The following is a 24,895-nucleotide window of genomic DNA, read 5'->3' as shown; positions in this document are numbered from 1 at the left end:
TGCAGTACTGCCGTTGAAGTTCTCCTCACGGCCTGAGTTCGATCCTGACGGAAGTCGGTTTCAGGTAGCCGGCTCAAGGTTTACTCGGCCTTCCATCCTTCTGAGGTTGGGGAAATGAGTACCCAACTTTCTGGGGATAAAGTGCAGATGACCAGGAAAGGCAATGGCAAACCACCCCATAAATATAGTCTGCCTAGTAAACTTCGTGATGCAACATCACTCCATGGGTCAGTAACGACCCGGTGCTTGCACCGGGGACTACCTTTACCTTTAGTTAGTTACTTGTATACAAATGTAACTGATTAAAAGCAAAGTTCTAAAGTAAAAATCATCCTTTGTTTTTAGAACAATATGTGCATCTGTCACAGCAGGAATGACGAAAGAAGCGTTCCCTCCTGCGTGCAACGGAAGAGAGAATGCCTCTTCTCAGATGATCATTGCTCTATGCATTTTTTTTAGAACCAACTAAATTACTATTTTCTAAAATCTGATTAACTGGCGGTGCCTTTTATTGGTAAACATCTATAATCAAGCCAAGTAAATATTGCACCCCAAAGCAAAAAAAGAAAAGAAAAAGTGACCCAGCTTGCCGGGTTGTTGTGAAGGGGAATGCAACGCAGATTGAAACTTAGTCAACCAATTTAAAGTTCAGTTCTGATAACAAGCGACACGGCTTAGTGATTTTCCATCTCAACCCATCTTTACTATCCTCTGAGGCCAGCAGCCCTAAGAGAAGGAATGTAAATTGAGTGCTCTGGCTACACTTTGCCTGCCGCCCCTTGTTTTGCCTGATCATGCAGCGGAGGCTGCTAGCGAGTGTTAATTACTCAGCTGGTTGCCATGGCAATGCCTGGGCTGTCACAAAATCAGCATTGTGATGTCTCCGCAGGATCAAGGAGTGGGAAGCTCACGCTGGCTTGTGACTTAAGGAATGATCAGAACGTTTTGCCCTGGCTTCTGCAGGGCATGCGATTTCTTGTTGCCTCTAATGTTACTGAGGACAGCCAGATAAATAATTGGGGCAACTAAGCCCTTGCGGGTGGTGGCTAGGAGTAAAGGCAGATGGAGTATAAAAAGAGAGCTTGCAGCCTAACTGACAAGCATAAGGTGAGCCCAAGTTTCCCCCAGTTTTGCAAAAATTGGGACTTTGTAAGCCCCCCTCCCCAATCAGAAGCACAAAGCTGCTCTTTGGATTGGGGGAGATGTCTTTGTGACATCATGGGTCCTAGCCAATTGGTGCAGTCCACAGCCAGTTTATGAGACAAACTTGCTGGACTATTTGTACAGAGCAAATCCCTCAAGGACATATGTTTGCAGTGCAATCCTAAACAGAATTATATGCTTCAAATCCCATTCATTTTGATGGGTTTAGAAAAGTGCAACTCTGTTTAGGACTGCACTGTTGAATTTCCAACCCATCGCTCCTCTTCTACACATATGCCTTTCCCCTCGCAGTTCTTACATAAGCATTTCGCAGAGTTCAATTACATAAAATACTGACTTATTATCATCTGTTCCTGTTAGTGGATCCCACATGCCCAATATTGTTGGCAGTTCCATATATGGCTGTCTCGGCATCTCATTTTGTTTGGCTTTTAACTTACCCCCCTCCCAAAAAACCCTGATCATTATCAGTTGATTCATTTTTGCTACAACCAGCCACTGGATAGAACAGGAAGTAATTAAGCTGGAAGGTCAAAGAAAATGTAAAGACACAGCAGCCCTGAGAAACCTCAACAGCACTTTGACTATCTCCACTCCAAAACTGATGCTGCAATCACAGTTTATGTTAAAGAAAATCCCACCACAAATCAGGCCTGGAAAAAAAAGAAGGTCAGCAGAGCAAACAATGGAATGAAATAGTTGCCAATAACATTGCTGAGATTCTTTATTCGAATAGTGTGAATGAATCACAGCCATTTCAAATTAAACTGCATGGGGTGGAGAAAGTAGGTACAGAGAGCATTTTCTCCCTGTTCCATAATACTGGTACTTGGGGGTTCCCAATTAAATTGTTGAGAAACAGGTTTGGGATGGGTAAAAAAGAAGTACTTCTTGATCCAACGGGTAATTAAACTGTGGAATTCTAGTGGAGATAGTGATGGATACAAGCATAGATAGCTTTAAGGGGGGGTGTTTAGACAGATTTATGGTCCATCAATGGTTACTAACTATGGTGACTGAAGGGAGCAGCCTTCTACAGAAGCAGCAAATCTCTGAATACCAGTGCTGGGAGGCAGCAGCAGGGGAGGACCTTGGCTGGCCTAATGGTGAGGCCGGCCCTGGTTATCATGATCTCTTTAGCAGTTTCCATCTGGTGATTGTTAACCCCCCCCCCCGATATCTCATGAAAAATAGCTTTGATATTGGAGGGGAGGGATCCACTCCAGGACTGGATGCAGAAATTGGTTGAATGTATGGAGTTGTAATGTATGGAGTTGGGAAAGCAAACCTCATGAGGAGCCTGGAGTTTCTCCAGGCTCCTTCGCCTGTGTGAGCCTATTGGACAATGGACTACAGCCACCCAATCACGGCCCTGGGGGGCGTGGCCCCGGGTGGCTGGGGTTGGGCATATAAGGCAGGTTGTTGCACAGTTCACCAATTCAGTTCTAGTTCATTCAATAAAGCAGTTGTTGTTGGAACTCCATCTCTGGTCTCGTGTATCACCCAAGTATATATTACAGCTACCAACATATTTCTCTAAAGTCACTACTCTTCTAACAATTAGGGTTGCCAGGTCCTCCTTTGCCACCGGCAAGAACTTTGGTGGCAGGGGGGCAGGAGGCGATTTGGGAGCATGCAATAATGTCCCTTCTGGGGTAAACCTGGAAGTGACCTGGACGCTCTAGCACATCCCTCAAAAAAACTCTACGGAAACCATAGTTTTTGGAGGAATGCACTAGACCATCCCTGTCAAACCTGAAAGTGATGGGGATACTCTAGCACATTCCTCCAAAAACTCTATGGTTTTCATAGTGTTTTTTGAGGGACGTGCTAGAGCGTCCCCATTGCTTCCAGGTTTACATTATTGTGCTGTGAGCTGCCGCGTGCGAATGTGGATCGTCCCCCACTTTAACTGGCCTGCTTGCCCCTCTGGCCAGCTGAGGGGCGGTGGGCAGGCTTGTAATTTAGTGGGCAACTGCCCGCCATTAACAGGCATCTGGCAACCCAACTAACAATGGTTGAATGTAACCTTCAATGAGGATTCTTAACCTCAGAACAGGGGCCCCCAACCTTTCTGAGCCTGCAGGCACACTGGAATTCTGACAAGTCATAGTGAGTGCAGCAACAAAATGGCTGCCCCAGGAGGCGCATCCAGCCACAACATGATTGCCATAGCTTAACTTTGGTAACACACTGCAAATCCTTGCACTGCAGTGGCAGCTACTGCCAAACCAATGTTTTAAAAAATCTGGACAGCCAATCAAATCTCCAATGATCAGAAGCCTTGCTAGGGCAAAACCCCTCCCTGGCCCTGCCCAATTCCTAAAAACACCTGGCAGGTGCCAGAAAAGGGGTCAGCGTGCACCCACGGGCATCACATTGGGGACCCCTGCCTTAGAAGCAAGCCCAGTACTTGGATGAGGAGGTAACTGGGGGAGGGGGCTCTACTGATATCCGCATTTCACACCAGCACCCTTAGTCACATTGCAAGAATGCATCGCTTGGCATGAGCTGTTCAACCACATCAGGGATGACCATAAGAAATTGCCATCTCATGGGTTGGCAAATCAGATGCTTGACCGCTGAGCAGCGGCCTCGTCCCCAGATCCACATCTCTGTTTGCAGCTGTCCTAAATGCCTGGCAATATGGACATTTTACTCTTTGCACAAGTCTAACGTTTTAGTAGGGAGGCCTAAACGGGAAAGCTGTATGTTCTTTCTGATAATGAACGAGCGCAGCCGCTTTGCAGCCGACTTCCTGGATGGCTAAACTGATCTGAGGATCAATGATGACTCCTAAATGAGATTAAAGGACACGTCCTTTTTTTATCCATCTGCTGCACAAGATTGCAGTTATCTCAAAGGGAAGAAATTAGGCCAGCCATGAATTTAATAAATCCTAATTATTTTGTTTGTACAAACAATGAAGCCCAAACCATTGGCGCAGCAAGGAGCTCTAACTAGGTAAAGCACTGCAGAAAATAAATCAAACAGGACTACCAAACCCCATAAATAACCTCCTTTGATTCCTCCCTCCCCAACTAACACTAAGTATGCTCCAGCAATACTTTCAATGAATTGGAAGTCAACCTTTGAAGAACCATTTATCATCATTATTTTTTAATATTTGTTTTTACAATGCACCAAAGTTTGCTGAAAGCCAATAAGGTATTACATCAGTGTCAAGGAGCTGAAAAGACACAGTGCCTGGAGAGCACAGCATTCGCTTTTCTCTCGCTCTGTCCTCCTAGCCTTCTCTTTATAGATAAAATTATACTGCTGAATATTTTCATTCATTTGTGGGTTTGAAATTGATATCCTTTTAATGGCTTTTGTGTTCAAAACGGATTTTTTTACTGTCTGTTTTCTTTCTCTTTTTAAAACAAAACAATTTCTAATTCGGCAAACTTTGTAAGACAGAATGCTTCAGGGGATGCATTTGTGTAAAGAGAATAAAGCTATAGTATAATGGAATGCGCCCTGACCTGGGTGGCCCAGGCTAGCCTGATCTCATCAGATCTCAGAAGCTAAGCAGGGTCGGTCCTGGTTAGTATTTGGATGGGAGACCACCAAGGAATACCAGGGTTGCTGTGCAGAGGAAGGCACTGGCAAACCACCTCTGTTAGTCTCCTGCCATGAAAACCCCAAAAAGGGGTCACCATAAGTCGGCTGCAACTTGACGCCACTTTACACACACACACATAATGGAATGGAGGGGGCATTTATAAAGATAACATAATTCTAGTCTATTCCACTGTTTATTGGACAGACTATCTTACTCTTACGGTGTTGCCTTCTGCTTTTGTAATTCAATGGACTGCATTGTCTATGAAATTTCTTCCAATTCTTTTTCTCCACCGTTTCTAATTTTTATAGTCCCTGTCCCTGTCCCATTGCATTGTTTATTGGATATCTCCTGCTCTTTTATTGCATTCTCTTAGACTGTGTAATCTGCCTTGAGTCTTAGTGAGAAAGGAGGGCTATAAATAAAGTAAATATAATCTGCTCTAAGCAAACAGGGAAAGTTTGACCACAAGACCTATAAAATAAAATGGGGTTGGGGGGGGGTGGCAGCCTTGGTAATTCCTTACAATTGTCCCTTCCAGGGAAAAAAGTATTTTTGTCTTAAGGTTTGGCAATCTTCCCATCAAGAATTAACCATGGCATGTTGTTCTCCTTGGGGCAGATGAGTTGCTTATGTCTGATATGTCTGACACTTGAGCTATCATGCTGGAACAAAACATTTCAGTGATCTTGATAAGGGATCTGACAACATCTGATTCCCCAGCCCCGTAACTAGCCTGGATCCAAAGGACTGTGCAGTTGGCACTCAGTGAAGGCTATACAGACATCTGAGGCTGATCAGTCCTGTATGTGAAAGAGAGGTCACCTTTGTGGCCCTGACTGGGCTGAAAGATGGGATATAACTGTTGTAAATAAATAAATACATAATAATAGCTCAAGGTGGGGGGAGGGAGAGAAACCATTTGTGAAAGAGATGAGAAGTTTCTGGAACAAAGTTTGTGACATGCCGTGGGAATCTGCTTTCCAAATAAAAGAAAATGGGGAAAAAATCCCATTGGGCAAGCACAAGTCTTAGAAGTAGCTTTCTGGATCGCTGGTAGTTCAGGGCCACTCCACACATTATGAATTAAAGGCTGGACATAATATCCCACTGGGAATCCTTATGTGCAACCCTCACTGAAATGAATGGGGCCCACGTAAGAGCAGTTCTGATGCAATATAAGGCAAGGCAAGCCTCATTTTTTATGCCAATACCCCGGTCATTTCTGCATATGTTTGAACTGTGAGTTCACCCAGCAGCAAGAAGCTCAACTGGTTGAGGCTCTTAGATGCACCTAAAATCTGGGTGCTCCCTGCCCCAAAATGTGGTGATGGCTGCCAACTTGGAAGGCTTTAAGAGGGGAGTGGACATGTTCATGGAGGAAAGGGGTATTCATGGCTATTAGTTAAAATGGATACTGGTCATGATGCATACCTACTCTCTCCAGGATCAGAGGAGCATGTCTATTATCTTGGGTGCCATGGAACACAGGCAGGATAACGCTGCTGCAGTCGTCTTGTTTGGGGGCTTCCTAGAGGCACCTGATTGGCCACTGTGTGAACAGACTGCTGGACTTGATGGGCCTTGGTCTGATCCAGCAGGGCTTTTCTTATGTTCTTATGAACCACTGGGACGGTGTGCACCGAGTGGGAGTTCTCAACCACCCAATACAAAGAGCGATCTTGGACCGCAGTAGTGCAACTACAGCGGCGCTCCATGCCAAGCAAGAGAAAGAAGATGTCCCATGGCATCTGGCGTCCCTGCCCGGATTTCTGACTACAGTAGGTTTTCAGACTATGCCTAGGATGTCTGAGGTTCCTTGGAAATTTTTCAGAGGTTCCTCAGGAAGAGGAAGATTAATAATGGTGGTTAAGGTTACCAGAAACACCACTTGGCCCACCTCCTCAGATCTTATTTATGTAATTAACTTATCCCGTTTGTAGTCTGCCTTTTCCCATGACATGTGCTCACATCTCCCCCTTGCAATGTTCAGTGTAGACTCTCAGGTGCAATTCAGCGTGCATTCATGCAGGGCAGTGGTGAGACCTGACCATGTGCACAAGAAGGGGGGCACCGAAACAGTGGTTCTCAAACAGTGGGATGCAGAAGCAGTCTAGGTGGGATGCAGAGTTTTCATAACTACTAAGAATTCATAGCAGCCATATTGGTCCATTTAGTCCTGATCTCATCAGAGCTCAGAAGCTAAGCGGGGTTGGTACTTGGATGGGAGACCACCAAGGAAGACTGGGGATGATATAAAGAGGAAGGAAATGGCAAACCACCTCTGCTCACCTCTTGCCTTGAAAACCCCATGAGGTGGAACTTCCTGGGGCCACCATGAGTCTGTTACGGATCTACAGCACACTTTACTATGAACTCTCCCTCAATCCCCAAGTGTGATATACCATCTGCTACTGATCCTACCTGCCAGCAAGGTGCAGTGGTTAAGAGTAGTGGTTTGGAGCGGTAGACTCTAACCGGGTGAACCAGGTTGGTTTCCCCACTCCTCCACATGAAGCCAAGCTGGGTGACCTTGGGCTAGTCACACCTCTCTTAGAGCTCTCTCAGCCCCGCCTACCTCACAGGGTGTCTGTTGTGGGGAAAGGAAGGTGATTGTAAGCTGGCTTGATTCTTCCTTAAGTGGTTGAGAAAGTTGGCATATAAAAACCAACTCTTCTTCTTCTGCCACGGATCCCCTCTGACCACTAGCATGTGTCTCTGACGTGCTGCTTCCTGCTGTCCCTACCAGCCAGGGATAATCCACTATGCTTCTGCAATCTTTTATGTCCTTAGAACTTACTATAAACGATAATTATAATAACAGAATGGCTGTAAACATAAATGTCTTTCTTGGACAAAGTGAACTTTTTGTTGTTATCATGGTAGGAACCAGATTCTTTGATAGAGCAATTGGTGGGATGTAAGATATGAAAGGTTGAGAACCGCGGCCATGGGACACACCCCTGAGTACTTTGTAATGCACGGGGATTTCATGGCAAGGGTTCTTCAGTGGGAAAGTCAGTGTGGAAAGTGGTCCCTTGAAAACTCTGGGCTTTACTTTGGATGGGTGAAGAATGCGTCCTTGTGTATGGAAACACAACCCTGAAAGTTTTGGGACATGAAAATGGAAGCTGAAAAATGGTGCAGAAATAATCAGTTCTGGGAAATATGTAGAGAGTTTGATTAAACTCTTATTAAAGCAGAAGGAAAAACAAGACCCTACTCTCCCCTGCTACATGAAGGTTTCCTGCAATATCGTGAGAAGCATTTCTATGAATGGAAAACAATGTTTCACTTTCTCAACAGAAGACTGTAAACCAGTCTGAGAATGTTAACCAATGACTTAGATCAACTTATGAAAAACCATTTCCCAAGCCAGAAACCATTTGAAGTACTGCAAAAGGAAATAAAACAATTTTATGAAATGATTTTGAAAACTCCCCCCGCGCCATAAAATGGTTTAGGAAAAAACAACAGGTTGTGCAGGGAAGGGAGGAATTCTCTTGGGTTTAAAGAGGACTGGCCTCCGTGACAGGAAATGAACTTGAATGTCAAAAACTGTCTTGGGAATTAAAGGGTCTGGTGAAAGGGGGGAAAAGAGCGAGCGCTCTTGCAAAATACTTGGAGGTACCTCCAGGAAAATTCAGATGGTCAAAAGCCACTTGGCCATACAGCATGGGAAGCCAACCACATGGCCACAGAAATGGTGTGGAGGAGGGGATTTGGCTACAGTCCTGTGGCGAAGATTTGCATTGCCATTCCTTCATAAGCACTTGGAAATACAAGAATGGTATGTCTGGTTTTGGATATTTCTTAGCTGCCTCCACAGAAAACTGTTCAAGGAGGCTTAGAACAATGTAATAAAACAAAAATCAAGCGAAACAAGAATTAAACTTTAATACTGCATTAAACTAGAGAAACGCCGGGAATTCGATGTTTAGGTTGATAGACAGGTGTAGGCAACTCCTTATAGAGTCACAGGTGCCATTAAGGAAACTCTTTGGATTATTGGGGGTTAGGGTTGCCAGGTCTCTCTTCGCCATCGATGGGAGGTTTTTGGGGCGAAGCCTGAGGAGGAGGGGTTTAGGGAGGGGAGGGTCTTCAATGCCACAGAGCCCAATTGCCAAAGCGGCCATTTTCTCCAGGTGAACTGATCTCTGTCACCTGGAGATCAGTTGTAATAGCAGGAGATCTCCAGCTAGGACCTGGAGGTTGGCAACTCTACTGGGAGTCAATGGTAAACTCTGAATTAATCCTGATCTCCAGCTAGTACATGGAGGCTAAGGAAATAAAACTAATCTCTGCCTCAGAGGGAGCTTCCTCTTCTGCTAAGACTTCCACTTCTGTAAGATCGAGGGGCCCCTGCCCTAGTGGAAGTTTTAGCGGAAGAGGAAGGGCGCTCTGAGGCAGAGACTACCTAGCGCACAAGGAACCCAGAAACAGAATCCCAGAAAACTAAGCAGGTCTACTCTGAAGTAAGTCTCATTTTATTTAAAGGGGCTCGCTCCCAGGAAAATGTTGTGTTTTTTTGGACTGCAGCATTATTCGCTTAAAAATACCAACCTAGAGAGTTCTTGAAGTGGCTTAGAAATGCAGCAAAAAGCAAAACTGCTAAAACCAACTAGGATTGCCAGGCTGTGCCTGGCAACCTGTGGGAGGGTTGTGAGGGGGGCACGGCACCATGGGATTAAAAAAAAAATACAACCTCGTGTACTTACTGGAAGTGACAAGGGTAGCTCTAGGAATCACTGGAATTCTGGTGATTTCTAGAGCTTCCCTTTTGTCACTTCTTGTATCTTCTTCTGATAAGTACATGAGGTTGCTTCCCCCCCCCCCCGTTAATTTTTCTCTCACCACTGCTCAGAGTGGCAGGGGGAACTGGGACCTGTGAGGCGGAGCATCCTCCACCTGCGCCAGGGGCTTGGTAGCCCTAAAAACAATCTATGTGCACCCTGATATAATTGAGTTGAGCTGAATAATAGAGTTGAGCCTAGAGAAGCAAGAAAACTATCTTGCAGATAGCCAAAAACCTGGCTCAAGTTTTCACCTGGCACCTAAAACTTTAGTGATGCAGGTTGCTGGATGAATTGGTGCAGGGAAGAAGTGCCACAAATGAGGAGACACAGCAGAAGACACCTTGCCTGTACCAAGAATCATAGAGCTGGAAGGGGCCACACAGGCCATCTAGAGCAACCCTGGCAAGTGCTTGTCCAGCCACTGTTTCAAGACTGCCGGAGAGGGGGAGCTCACCACCTCCCTAGGTAGCTGATTCCACTGTTGTGGATTCCACACATGGCTGAAAATCATAGGTATTTCTGTGGCTTACACCTTTGATATCTGTGGCTTACACCTTTGATATTTCATAGAATCATAAGAGTTGGAAGGGACCACCAGGGCCATCAAGTCCAACCCCCTGCACAATGCAGGAAATTCACAACTACCTCCCCCCTCCACACCCCTAGTGACCAGAAGATGGCCAAGATGTCCTCCCTCTCATCATCTGCCTAAGGTCACAGAATCAGCATTGCTGACAGATGGCCATCTAACCTCTTCTCAAAAACCTCCAGGGAAGGAGAGCTTACCACCTCCCGAGGAAGCCTGTTCCACTGAGGAACCGCTCTAACTGTTAGAAAATTCTTCCTAATGTCTAGACGGAAACTCTTTTGATTTAATTTCAACCCGTTGGTTCTGGTCCAACCTTCTTGAGCAACAGAAAACAACTCGGCACCCTCCTCTATATGACAGCCCTTCAAGTACTTCAACATGGTTATCATATCCCCTCTCAGTCTTCTCCTCTTCGGGCTAAACATACCCAGCTCCTTCAACCTTTCCTCATAGGACTTGGTCTCCAGAACCCTCACCATCTTTGTTGCCCTTCTCTGGACACATTCCAGCTTGTCTACATCTTTCTTAAATTGTGGTGCCCAAAACTGAACACAGTCCTCTAGTTGAGGTCTAACCAGAACAGAGTAAAGCGATACCATCACTTCGCCTGATCTGAACACTATACTTCTGTTGATGCAGCCCAAGACTGCGTTTGCCTTTTTAGTTACAGCATCACACTGCTGACTCATGTTCAGTGTTTGGTCTACTAAGACCCCAAGATCCTTTTCACACACACTACTGCTCAAACAAGTCTCCCCATCCTATAATTATGCATTTGATTTTTCCTACCTAAATGCAGAACTTTACATTTGTCTTTGTTGAAGTGCATTTTATTAGTTCTAGCACACTTCTCCAGCCTGTCAAGATCATCCTGCATCTTGGCTCTGTCTTCTATTGTATTTGCTACCCCTCCCAATTTAGTATCATCTGCAAATTTAATAAGCATCCCCTCTATTCCTTCATCCAAATCATTTATAAAGAGGTTGAACAACACAGGGCCCAGCACAGATCCCTGAGGAACTCCACTAGTCACTTCTCTCCAAGTGGACGAGGAACCATTAACTAGCACTCTTTGGGTTCGATCTGTCAACCAATTGCAGATCCATCTAACAATAATAGGATCTAACCCACATTTTCCCAGTTTGTCAACTAGAATACTATGTGGAACCTTATCAAAAGCCTTACTGAAATCTAGATAAACTATGTCTACAGCATTCCCCTGATCCAGCAAGGTAGTAACTTTCTCAAAAAAGGAGATAAGATTAGTCTGACATGACTTATTCTTGAGAAACCCATGCTGGCACTTAGTGATCAAATCCATCCTTTCTAAATGCTCAAGGACAGACTGTTTGATGATTTGTTCGAACACTGTTCCTGGTATAGAAGTCAAGCTGATGTGTCGGTAGTTACCTGGATCCTCCTTTCCCCCCTTTTTGAAGATGGGGACAACATTTGCCCGCCTCCAATCTTCTGGCACCTCACCTGTTTGCCAGGACTTTTCAAAAATAAGGGACAGAGGTTCCGAAATTACATCTGCAAGTTCTTTGAGTACCCATGGGTGCAATTCATCTGGCCAAGAGGATTTTGTTTCATTTAAAGAAACCAGGTGTTTGTGCATTTTTAGCAGCGTTGGACTTCCAACAGATATCCGGGTAATTAAAATCGCCCATGACCACCATGTCCCGTCTCTTTGAGAACTTTGTGATCTGGCTATTTCTGTGGCTTGTGTGTGTGTAAAGTGCCGTCAAGTTGCAGCTGACTTATGGCGACCACTTTTTAGGGTTTTCATGGCAAGAGACTAACAGAGGTGGTTTGCCAGTGCCTTCCTCTGCACAGCAACCCTGGTATTCCTTGGTGGTCTCCCATCCAAATACTAACCAGGGCCGACCCTGCTTAGCTTCTGAGATCTGATGAGATCAAGCTAGCCTGGGCCATCCAGGTCTGTGGCTTACACCTTTGATATTCCAAGCAAGAAATATGAGAACAGAAGCAGGCCCAGGGCTGAGACACTTCACCAGTCCTGAACTTCTACACCTTGGCCACATTCTAAATGTTATACTTTTAATTAGTTTCACTTCATTGGGTATTTCGTTCTGTTCTGCTGACTCAATCAAACAAAATTCTCTCTTCGTGGTTCTCAAAGTATTGATCAACAGACATTATTTTTCCTTTCAGGAAAACTGAAATAACTAACTAGAATACCTGAAAGGTGACATTCACCTAGCTGTTTGGATTTGATGATGAAGTTTTGCTATACCCTCCCCAAAAGAATAAACCTTTCTTTCCTTATTGGACCACTGCATCTCCTTAAACCTCTGGAAGAGTAATTAGGTATTTATTTTTAAAAAGCAACAATCAGTAACATTTGACTGACCGCCCCCTCCTTTAAAAACACAACAAAACACAACATACTTTACCTTTCTGAATGTGTTTGGCTCTTCTCCAAAACTTGTAATCTGTTTATAAAGACAAAAGATTTTTTTTTAAAGGCACGAATCGTGAGATCCCAGTGGAGCCTATAAGCCAATGTTTATTTCACAGGGGGAATGTTGCTTTACAATTTCTCCTCATCTGGACAAGCTAAAGCAGCAGGTGATTTCTATTTAATGAGCTTTATAGCACACATCCAGTCTAAATTCCAAAAGGACTTGGGTTTCCTAACAATTTAAATCAGAGAACAGAAATTAAAACACGAAATAACTGTGATTTTACTGACACCTACTGACAAACTATAGCTTTGCAGGGGGAGGTTGGGCAAAAGCATACCACAAAACAAGCTGATTTTTTTTTTTTTTTTTTTGGCCGCAACCCTTAAGAACCCGAGAGAAAGTTCCATGGGGAAAAATAGGACTTACTTCAGAGTAGACAAAATTTGGATTGTTTCCTTGGTAATATTTCCTACAATGTTTTTGTTGAATACCTCCAATCCATTAAAAAAAAAAAAACACCAAGTGGCTTTATTTAAAACGTTGAGTAGCAAAAGGAGCAAAACCAAATGAATGCAGCACTGAATCAATAAGAAAATAAGAAGAGCCCTGGCTAGTTCAGACTAAGAGCCCATCTAGACTAATATCAGCGTTCCCAACATCCAGGTGTGGCCTGGAGACCTTTCAGAATTACAACTGATCTCCAGACAACTGAGATCAGTTCCCCTGAAGAAAATGGCCAATTTACCCCTTGCTCCTGTTTTCTTCTATGGCCCAGCCCTACTGCTTCTTCCACAATGCAGTAGACAGGAGGCAAAATCGTGCCAAAGCACAGAGTGCTATTTATGTACTACACACCAGTTATATGGCCTATCTCATATAACTGTGGCACGTTCGCTAAGAAGGTTGGTCAACTGTTAAAGGTTGCTAAGAAGGTTGGTCACTTAACCTGTTAAAAGTGGAAATCAGCAGCAGAGATCAAGAAATTATTTTGAATCCATGTGTTGTTCTGCATTCAATGAATAGGGTTGCCAACCTCCAGGTACTAGCTGTGAGATCTCCCGCTATTACAACTGATCTCCGGCTGATAGAGATCCCTTCACCTAGAGAAAATGGCTGCTTTGGCAATTGGACTCCATGGCAATGAAGTTCCTCTCCTCCCCAAACCCTGCCCTCCTCAGGCTCTGCCTCAAAAACCTCCCGCCGGTGGCAAAGAGGGACCTGGTAACCCTATTGCCGAACCATTGGCTAGTCTTTCAATCTGGATTTTGAACTCAATGGATGGGTTTTCCGGCCTAACTGGGCACATTTTCTTATTTCTGTTCATGCTTATCATAGAATCACAGAATCATGGAAGGAGCCACACAGAATCATGGAAGGAGCCATCTAGTCCAACCCCCTGCTTACTGCTTCATGGCTGCCACTGGGCAGCAAGCAAAATACACAAGCCTTAGATTGCCAATACTCAGTCCATTAATTGAAAAGGCCCACAGACCCTCCGTGATCAGCTGTTCTCAAATCACGAGGCCTACCAATGAATCGCTGGAGTCATTCAGCTTAGATTTGTAAAGCATCCAACGGTAGCGTAACTCCTCCAGCTCCTCCGAATTCCGGACCACTGGCGGAAGGCTGAGGAGTTCTTCAAAGCGACGCTGCCCTTCAGGAACATGGCACTGGAGCTCCTGTGGGGAAGGAGAGAGCGATCACTGCCCTTTCATACAAGTATTGGGGGATGGGGTCATTATGCTGTCTCTAGGAACTTTTTGTAAGTGCATTCATTACTGTACGTGTACCCCAATCATTTCAAATGGGGAAAAGTCATCCTATGGTGACGTTTCCCTGTTATTTTCTTATTGTTAAGCTTCTCCGTGAAGGCGCTGTCACGAGTTAGTTTTAGAATGGACTCTGTTTTGAATTAAAAAATAAGCTGAAACAGGCGAAGGGCTTTTTGACCAGAATGGGGGAACTTCTTAAGAATTGTCGAAGGCTTTCACGGTCTGAGTTCATTGGTTCTTCTTAAGAATTCTTCACCACGTTGTAAGTAACATGAAACGAAAGTGGAGTGGGACAAACCATTAGCTTGCTTTGCTTTGCTTTAAATTCTTCCCCATTGGATGGTTTCACAGCCAGAATTTTTGATAGTGTAGCATTTTCTCCTTGCAACCAAAGTTCAAAGTCCCTCTTGAGCTGGAAATCACTGGCATCTTCCCCTTTGGCTAGATCCTCCTGGATTACAGGACGAAAGAAAACACAGAAATGTCGCCAAAGACATTGAAATGTGTTTCTCTTCAATGCCAAGATTATTCTGTGACTAGCTGAGCAATCTTGTGTATGCTAACTCAGAAGTAAATCCTATTCTGGGGCTTCTACCCAGGTAAGTTAGCATCAGACTGCAGCCCAAACCATAAGAGGTTCTACCAGAATCAATCCTCTGTTATCTTTTTTCTATCAAGAAGGATTTCTCTTGTGTCCATATTCAAGATTAATTGTTTTAATGAATCTTAAAAACATCTGCTTTGGTTAATGTTAACGCCTCCAAACAACCAAAGCAAGGCTATCAGCACAACATGGGTTCAGGGCTTGGATGACTTTAAAAGGGGGAAATAGACAAATTCAGGGAGGACAAGTCTATCATCAGCTATTTGCCATGATAATGAACAGAACTTCCAGGTTTGGAGGCCATTTGCCTCAGAATACCCGATACTGGAAGGATACCCAACGGCAGAAGACTGCGCCATTTCTAGAATTACCTGGCTAACCACTCTTAGAAAGAGGATACTGGGATCGAGAGCACTTTGTGATGATTCAGCAGGGCTCCTTTTTATGTTCTTATAGAGAATTGCATTCACGGGACAAACACTCTATTTAAAACAAAATGGTCTGTGTTCTTGGTATTCATACCTGGTTCAACAGTCTACAACAGCATTTCTCAACCTTTTTATCCTTGCAGAACCCTTGAAATAATATTCATGTCTCAGGGAACCCCTACATATTATGACTGCATATGATTTACATATGATTAGCCTATTCATCACTGTTTCTCATGGTGCCTCTAGCGAATTCTCTCCTGGTTGAGAAACTCTCGTCTATAATAATAGTCACATGGCTAATCTACAAAAATAGGTGCTCTTGAGGACCACTTAATCTCTTGTGGTCTGAGGCAGAAGGCAAGTCCTTACAGTCAAAGGACATTTTGATATACGGGTGTCCCACTACAGACCAAGGACACTTTTGCAGTAAACACCGGGAACCATGAGTTGGATCCAGACTAACTGGGCAATTTCTACCAATCCCCCCTTCCTGCTGCAGATCCTCCTGCATGCCATTCCCCAGGGTCCCCGAACCAGGAGCAGCATTTTGTGGAGATTGGTGGGTTGCAGTTGGGGGGGGGGGTAGCACTGGGTTCGGAAATTCCTGGAGATTGGGGGGGGGTGAAGTCTGGGGTTTGGGAAGGGGGAGGGACTTCAGTGGGATAAAATGCCATACAGACACCTTTCAATGCAGCCATTTTCTTCTTGGAAACTGATCTCTGCCGCCTGGAGATCAGTTGTGATCCCAGGAGATCTTCAGCTGCCACCTGGAGGTTGGCAACCCTATGGGCAGGGAGGCAGGAGAGTTCCATTCTGCCACTGAAAAATTCAATCTGGATCCAACCCCATGATTTAAATGTTCTATATTTCCATAACATCAGCATCATTACGTATGGTAGTATTTCCTAAACTAGGTGATGGAATGAACAAACATGCCACCAGAGAGGCCAAAGAGGGCCAAAGCCGCCATTTTAGATGCCTCATCATCAAAGCAAGAAGGTCCCCTCACTCTGCTATAAAGGGGTTGCAACATGATCCCAAGGGAGGGAGAAAGCACATGCAGGATTTCCCCGAAGCAGCCTGTGGCTACTGCTGCTAAAAAGGTAACAGTCCCCTGTGCATTCCTGACCCAAGGGGTGACGTCACATCCTGACGTTTCCTAGGCAGACTTTGTTTATGGGGTGGTTTGCCAGTGCCTTCCCCAGTCATCTTCCCTTTACCCCCAGCAAGCTGGGTACTCATTTTACTGACCTCGGAAGGATGGAAGGCTGAGACAACCTTGAGCCAGCTACCTGAAACAGACTCCCGTCGGGATCGAACTCAGGTCGTGAGCAGAGCTTGGACTGCAGTACTGCAGCTTACCACTCTGCACCACGAGGCTACTAGGTGCAGGAAAATCCATGAAGAATCTCCATAGCACAGAAAGCACCGAATGTCTGTCATTATGGTGCCTCTTGACATGGAGAGAGGGATTTGGCCAGCCTCTTTGGTTACATCTACATTCGGTTGGGCCTGACCCTCAAAAAGTGCCCATGGCTTGAAAATGCATCCAATTAAGACTGTGAATCAGTTCTGAAAGATCCTTTGCTAGACCAGATTGCACAGAGTGAGATTGTCTGCAGGTTTCCGGGAGGTACAGAAGAGAAAGTAAGGCAGATTTTAAGGAGCCGGGAAGAAGGGAACTTTCAGCATTAGCAACATACTGGAGCCGAAACCAGACTTCATTCCCAAGGTGTCTGTAACACTGACATTCTACTGGCTAGCAGTCTACACCTGCTGTGAATACGGCCCTGAGCTTTCTATTAAATACTTTGATAGATGAACATAGAGTTGTAAACCACGGAAAACACACTCAGAATGAAAACAAGGTCCCAGTACAAGCAGCAGGTTTAAAAAACAAAACAAAACACCAAGATCTGCTTCATAATCGGGATTTAATTTGAGCCAGGGTGCAGACCCAGCATCTGTAGACTCTGCCCAGGGGTCCGTTCTTAATTCCAGGGGTCAGTCCTGGAGCATGTAAAGTCATTTTAATAAAATGGAGCACGCCTCTCACCATCGGCAGAGTACGTTTCCATTCCTACTGAGGGATCGCTGCTGGTCCCAATACAATTCAAGGGCAGGGCTTCCAGGTCACACAGTGCAGCTTTGAGAGAGTCACAAGCTGCTCATGAACAGCTGAATTGCTCAATGAAAAACTGGATTTCTGTGTGGCAAGCAGAACACGAGACAAACCAGCAGGTGACCGAGCATTTCTAGTCTATCCAGATTTTCAACAGGCTGGTAAAATATCTTCATTTGTTTTGGTGAGCAGATTGATCTAGAGAGCAGAAAACTGTTGATGTTTTTATAACTTTTACGATCACTTCATTGACAACAGTATCGGCTTTCAATATCTACTTTGGTTTTAAGATGCTTTTGATGTTTTGAATGTATGTTGCATGTTTTTGCTACTGAATCCTGTCTTAAAAGCTGAAGAACGGGGATAGAAGTTTTAAACAAATAAACAAATGTTCATTGTTATCCGTTTTCCATTCATTATTTCCAGGGACAGGGGATACTCACTAGGCCTGCTTAACATTATGATCCCAGTTCTGCAGTTTCTTCAGAGGCTAATGCCATATTCCCATCAGCTCACCTTCCCTGCCTAAAACAGAAAGTTCCAGCAAAAAATAAACCAAAACTTTTTTTTCTCACCTCATAATGCTTGTGCTCAACCACCGAGTTAAAAGCAAGCCCTCCTGCTGATGTTTGGTCTGAAAGTGTCATCTTCTTTCCTGCATCCATCATCACCCAGTTTGGGGGCATTTTTTTTAGGAAACTTGAAGATAACCAGAATCAGGAGACAAGAAGACAGCACATGAAACCACTTTTAATGTACTGGTTCTCTATTCCACTATGTCAACAGCCAGAAACAGAACCAAAATCTCAATGCATCTGTGTTGATCTGTACGTGAGAATGTGTCTCATATTTATTTGGTGGAATGAATCCAACATTCCCCCCTCCCCAATAAAGTAGCAACAGGGAACAAGTTAAAAGTGTCACAAAACTACATGCTCCCATCAAAAGCGCAAATGCCAAAGGGAACACGTGGTGTAATAGAACTGGTAAATCCATCCAGAACTTGCTCCCCAGCAGTTGGGCTGTCCATTTCATTCCATATCTGAACAGGAAATAACACATATGAACACATGTCTGATCTGTCAAGGTCAGTATTGCCTGCTCTGACTGGCAGCAGCTCTCCATGGTCTCAGACAGAGCTCTTTCACATTACTTCCATCTAATCTTTTTAACTGGAGATGCTGGAGATTGAACTTGGGCCTTTCTGCATGCCAAGCAGATGCCCCACCACACTGAGTCCCTTAGAAGCTATCACCCTTTGGGGAACAAGGCTAATCCCTTAGAGAGGTCAGTGACCTTGTGCTTTCCTGTATGATGCCTGTACTCTTGTTAGTGGCAATAAAAGCTAAAAATCTAAACAAGAGTGGAAACAAATGTGAAAAAAACCATTCCAATGAAAGAGCATATATTTCAAATGCCACAAAATGGGAATCTGTGAAAACAAATCTTGAAAATCTAAATTCAGCCAGCAAATGTAGAGACTGAAAATGTGGAACCCCCTTACTCAAAGTTCTAAATTTCAGTAAAATTCCAGTCTTATTAGGGCCAAATACACATTACGTGTCACATGAGTCAGGTCGCAGGTGCCTAACCTGACTCATGTCACATGTTCATATGGGGAATAACCTTTAAAAACCGCTTCGTAGTTCCACGAGGCTCCAAACACATTGAGAGGGATGGAAGGGCTTCAGTCCCCCCCCCCATGGCTATTTCAGCATGAATGTGTGACTGAGAGTCAGGTTAGGCACCTATGATCCAACCTGTGCCATGTATAACATGTGTTTTGGCCTGTCGACCTTCACACAAAGGTGGCACCATGTTACAGAAACCTTACTAACCACTTATTTTTATTTTTTTGCTCTCAAATCAATCTGACTTATGGTGACCTCTGGTGGGGTCTTCAAGGCAAGAGATGTTTGGAGGTAGTTTGCCATTGCCTGCCTCTGTGTCATGATCCTGGTATTCCTTGGAGGTCTCACATCCAAATACTTGCCAGGGCTGACCCTGCTTAGCTTCTCAGATCTGACGAGATCAGGTTAGAGATCAGCTATCCAGGTCAATCCATCCAGAACTTGCTCCCCAGCGAGTTAGGGCACTAACCAGTTAGTTAGGGCACTAACTTCTCTAGGATCTAGGAAATGAATTTTGGAGACTTTTCCTTATGCTGAAGGAAAGAGGGTGGTGGGAGATTGGGTTGAATCTGCCAGGTCTCCCAAATTTACAGCCTGAGATGGAGGTTTCAGGTTGGATCCGCACTAAATTGGCTTTCCCTTATGCTGAAGGAAAGAGGGTGGTGGGAGATAGGGTTGAATCTGCCAGGTCTCCCCAATTTACAGCCTGAGATGGAGGTTTCAGGTTGGATCCGCACTAAATTGGCAATTTCCACCGATTCACCCTCCCTCCTGCAGACCCCCAATGTCATTTCTCAGGGCCTCCCCCCCCCTTCCCTCAGGAGCAATATTTTGTGGAGATCAGTGGGCTGCAGTGGGATGGAGGAGCCAGGAAAGTTCCATTCCACCGATGGAAAATTTAGTCTGGATCCAACCCTTCATCTTACCTCACGGTCAGCTCTGAAAGCGTCTTTGTGATTCTTCTAAAGAACCGAAGCACCACAATCCAAGTCATACACTATAACACCACCTTAGCAGCATTTAGGGGTGGGTGGGAGCGAAGAAAGAGCTGAAAAGGATACTGTGACAAGGGAAAAGGGGTTCCTGCCAGTGGATTTTGCTCACTTTCCTGGATGCGGTGTTGCTGTTTAAGGCCATTTTTAATGGATTGTTACTTTCAGGGGGATCGTTCTAACAGAGGGTTTGTAGCTGTGATTAGGAAACGGCTGCAACCTGCAGCTGGTTTCCCAAATGATGAGGAAACCTGACAGACGCAGAAGGTGGGGATGGATTTCCTTACCAGCTGCACCTAGCGAAAGAGCTACTTCAGCTTGGAAAGGGAAAGTTTGGTCAAGGCAGGAAAACTTACAGGTGCCAGGAAAGTTATGAATAAAGGAAAGGAGGCAAAAGGTCAAATTCCAAGAATCCTTCAATGATTTGCCAGGACTTAGAGGTATGATTCGACTGCTTCCCACACAAGAAGGACACAGGAAAAAACCCAACCCATCACTGAGAGGCCAAGGAGCTGAAGCAAAATAAAGGGTTCAGTCTGGGAAGATCATTGAAACTTATGAGAGCAGAAATACATTTTCACTGAGAAAAAGAAGAGGGCCTACGGAAAAGGATTTGTTTCAAATCCATAAGAACATAAGAAAGGCCATGCAGGATCAGACCAAGGTCCATCAAGTCCAGCAGTCTATTCACACAGTGGCCAACTAGGTGCCTTTAGGAAGACAACAAACAAGACAACTGCAGCAGCATTCTCCTGCCTGTGTTTCACAGCACCTCATATAATAGGCATGCTCCTCTGATCCTGGATGCTTGAGGGAATACGATCTGTTTATTACTGGGTCCATTTTTCCTAGGGATGTCTATGAACAGTTTTTCCATGCTAAAAGGCCTCTCAAAACCTGGAACCGGCTATTATAAAGCACCACACTGTAAATGTGGATAGTAGTGGTGTCAGCCCCAATCCAGAAGGTCTACGTTTACCTTTCAAAGTGCTGAGGGAATGGGAGAAGGCAATACAATTTTGGCTTCTCCTGCCACACTCCTCCTGCCCCCTCTTTATCTGCCCTCCTCACCAGCCAGCTGAGGGACATGTCTGAGAGAGGCCTAGTCTGAACCTGCATAGCCGCTTACCTTGACATCATGTCTTCAAGCGACTTCCAAGATCCCTTCAGCTTCTTCAGTTCTGTCCGGATATGCGCAGCCCCCTCCTGAGAGGAATTTTCCTCAACCAACTGCCCGTGGGCCTCAATGAGGTGCAACTGGATCTCTTTATCTGGAAACTCTGCTTGCAATTTCTGAAATTCCAGAGGGGGAACTGTGTTATTTTGCTGTGGCAAAATGGAACAGGAGCCTAGTGATGCCTTAAAGACTACGCATTTGGTTATTCTAGAAGAAGCTTTTGAATGCTTAAGCATACTGACCATCAAATATATCACTCTTCCTATCTTTCTTGACACATCAAAAGATTGTAACATGAATTTGTCCTCCATTATCCCAACAGATGAAATTAATGGAGCTTTTCTGGATTTTCATTCCTTCAGAAACAGCACAGTAATAGTGTGGAATGTTTAGGGTGATCTGGCTGATTTCCCCCTTCCCACCCCTGTGGTTTGACCTCACAGTGAGGGGGAAATAAGACTAAAGGCCTTTTTTGGTAACATCCATGATACTCATGCTACTCTACTCAATTACATTATCAACAAAATATGATAACCTTCAAGCTTCCAGTCTCAGAATATATTTATTTACTGCATTTGTATAACTCTTTTTAACTGTCTGATATGCATAGGAGTTCACATAAGAAAATAAATGCAAACTACTGAAACCAATCCAAACAAAAATAAATCAGCAGCGCCCACGGTGTCCACAGAAAGTTATACTGGGGGGGCATTTTTATAATTGCATATGAGGTTTTATGCCGGTTACTTAATCTAGATTCAGATTAAGGCTGCGATCCTGAAGGGGTGGGGGAGAAGCTCCTTAGGAACTGGTGTGACCCTGCACCAGCATCTGTGCCATTTTACCATGGTGCAAAGTGGCACAGATGCCGGCACGGGGGCAAACATGTCAGCGCTGGGGAGCCTCGGAGCTGCGCTGGCCTCCGTCGCCAGCACAGCCACGCTGGCAGGGAATTCCTGGAATGGAAAGCCTGCGCCAGCATGGGGAGGGCATTCCCAGGGGTGGAGCTGACACTAGTCAGCTTCCAGATCCCTTTCAGCGACACACGCCTTCAGCCCAGACACACCCCTTGCGCAACTGCATTATATTCTACGGGTTGTTTTTTTTTTGCCTTTTCCATTTTCCCCTTTTTAATTTTTGTTTTGCAGCTGGGAAGCCTCTGAGGAGGTGGTGTGGCTGTGCCACTCCTGGCCACTGCCTAACTACCCCCCTTCAGGAATGGGCTGCCTGTCAACCACAATAAAGTCCTATTAAAACCCATAGGTCTTGTCAGCTGCGATTAACTCATATATACAATGAGTGGGTTAAAGATAAAATCAAGCCTGAACTGACCCTAGAAACTAAAATGACTAAACTGAGACTATCGTATTTTGATCACATCACGAGACGACAAGAGTCACTGGAAAAGACAGTCATGCTAGGAAAAGTTGAGGGCAGCAGGAAAAGAGGAAGACCCAACAAGAGATGGACTGACTCAATAAAGGAAGCTACAGCCCTCAATTTGCAAGATCTGAGCAAGGCTGTCAAAAATAGGACATTTTGGAGGACTTTCATAGGGTCGCCATGAGTCGGAAGCGACTTGATGGCTCTTAACACACACACACTTCCGACTCATGCCGACCCTCCCGGCTCTTTAGGCATTACTACAACCTATGGATCTTGCACTAATTACCTCTATAATCTAGTTCTACCATCCCAGAGAAGAGCCTTCATGCTGGCTAGATTAAATGCCTTTCCATCAGCAGTGACTTATGGCAGGTTTCTTTGTATACCTCCCAATGCCCGATTATGCGCCTGCGATGCTGGAGTCCCCGACTCAGTGGAACATATCCTATTGGACTGCCCATTCCACAGCAAACCTTGCCATTTAATGCTCAGCCATCTGCCAGATCCTCGGCGTAAAAGATCAAAAAGGGATCTGACTCACTTCCTTTTAGCAGATCAGGACAAGAACCTCATTGCTCTAGTAGCCTCCTTTTTAGCTACAGCCCTCACTGAATCTTCAAAGATCATCTGGTTCAAAAGAGCTTAAGTATTTCACAAAACTTCAGTTTTAATTGATAAACTACCACTACTAATGAATAACAAGAATGATCTTAACCTATTTTAGCCGGCTGTTCGGCATGTTTTATTATTCTAAGATGCCAATAAGGGTATTGTATTTGTATTTGTTAGTTCTCTACCAATAGAATCCTTCTCTACCAATGGCATAACGGATGCTGAAATGTTTGCTACCTCCAAATCAGATGCTCTGTTGTGTGTCTTCCATCCCACGCCAACATCCTGGTAGGATTCCAGTTTCTGCCTAGTCGCTGTAAGCCACTGTTGGAGCTCAAGCAATTTGTCATTGAACGCCCAGTGTTCCTGCACGTGCAGCTTATTCCGGGCAATCATGATCTGAAAATGGCACCAGGAAAGACCAAACAACATCAGCAACTGAACGAAAGCAAGTAACAGTTGTAAAACTTTGGAACCAGCAAGGAATGCTACAGCAGCACACATCCAACGCTAGCTGCACTGGCCCTTGCCAAATCCAGAACAAGAAACAAAATCCAAGTAATACGTTTTATTAGGGGCAGCTAGGGTTGCCAGGTCCCTCTTTGCCATCGGCGGGAGGTTTTGGGGGCAGAGCCTGAGGAGGGCGGGGTTTGGGGAGGGACTTCAATGCCATACAGTCCAATTGCCAAAGCGGCCATTTTCTCCAGGTGAACTGATCTCTATCGGCTGGAGATCAGTTGCAATAGCAGGAGATCTCCAGCCATTACCTGGAGGTTGGCAACCCTAGGGTCAGCCAAAATGACACAAAACCCTGTGCGAGCTTTCGAGCTCATCAGAACTCTTCTTCAGGCTAGATGCTATTAAAAAATTAAAAAACGAAGGAGGAAAAAAAAGCTAATTTTCCAGGTCGAGATCTTAAGACCCTGCCTTGTCCGCCTTTTATGTTACATGCTGACAAGATCACAGTATAATTGCTGTGGGTCCTAGATTACAGTGCTTGAATTCTGGGAAGAAGCAGCAAACAACAGAAGATCAATGACGCCAAAGGGAAGATGGCAACACCCAGGTCTGGCAGGGTTGAGGGAGGTGCCCAGCTGAGTCGTGGGAGGTGCAGGGCTGGCTGCCCCTTTGTGGGGAGGGGGCCTGGGTGGGCCAGTAAGAGGAGCCCTTACCCAGGGCCATTTCCCCTTCCAGTCCACCCTTGAATCCACCTTTCATCAAACTCTGGATTGAGCTACAGGAAGAAAATCAACAAGCCCTGAAGAAATCAGTAGCATGTGACTTGCATCTTCAGCCTGTAAACCATTAGCAGGGTGTTTTTTCTCTTCTTCTGAAGGATGGAGTTCATGCAGAAACACACTCATAATCTAAGCATAATCCAGGACAAGAAGGAGCTGTTGGATGAAAACAAATTCCTTGTTATCCTTAGCAGCTGATAATGACAACGTTGCGGTTTTAATGTGATGTATTTTAATCTCCTGGTACGCTCCCCAGAGAGCCTCACGCTCTGTGAATAACAACCTGCTGGTGGTCCCTGGCCTGAAAAGTGTCTGGCTGTCCTCAACCCAGCTGGGTGGAACGCTCTCTCTGTGTGAGACCAGGGTTCTGCGGGATCTGTAAGACTG

The 24,895-nt window shown here is 45.0% G+C and overlaps 1 protein-coding gene across 1 annotated transcript in view; it reads right to left on the bottom strand.

Annotated features, from left to right (window-relative positions):
• The window catches only part of SYNE3 (spectrin repeat containing nuclear envelope family member 3), a 62,758-nt gene that overhangs the window by 2,658 nt on the left and 35,205 nt on the right, over positions 1 to 24,895 (bottom strand). The window contains exons 12-17 of the mRNA XM_056851439.1: positions 23,508 to 23,669; positions 21,225 to 21,388; positions 18,048 to 18,171; positions 14,614 to 14,766; positions 14,073 to 14,222; positions 12,532 to 12,570 (exon numbers count right to left, since the gene is read on the bottom strand). Coding sequence (XP_056707417.1) covers positions 12,532 to 12,570; positions 14,073 to 14,222; positions 14,614 to 14,766; positions 18,048 to 18,171; positions 21,225 to 21,388; positions 23,508 to 23,669 — 792 coding nt within the window. The remainder of the gene's footprint in view (positions 1 to 12,531; positions 12,571 to 14,072; positions 14,223 to 14,613; positions 14,767 to 18,047; positions 18,172 to 21,224; positions 21,389 to 23,507; positions 23,670 to 24,895) is intronic.

This window comes from Euleptes europaea, chromosome 6 (assembly GCF_029931775.1).
Source record: "Euleptes europaea isolate rEulEur1 chromosome 6, rEulEur1.hap1, whole genome shotgun sequence".
Classification (NCBI taxonomy): domain Eukaryota; kingdom Metazoa; phylum Chordata; class Lepidosauria; order Squamata; family Sphaerodactylidae; genus Euleptes; species Euleptes europaea.
The sequence above is the reverse complement of the archived record's forward strand: the minus strand, read 5'-3'. Positions and strand labels throughout refer to the sequence as shown.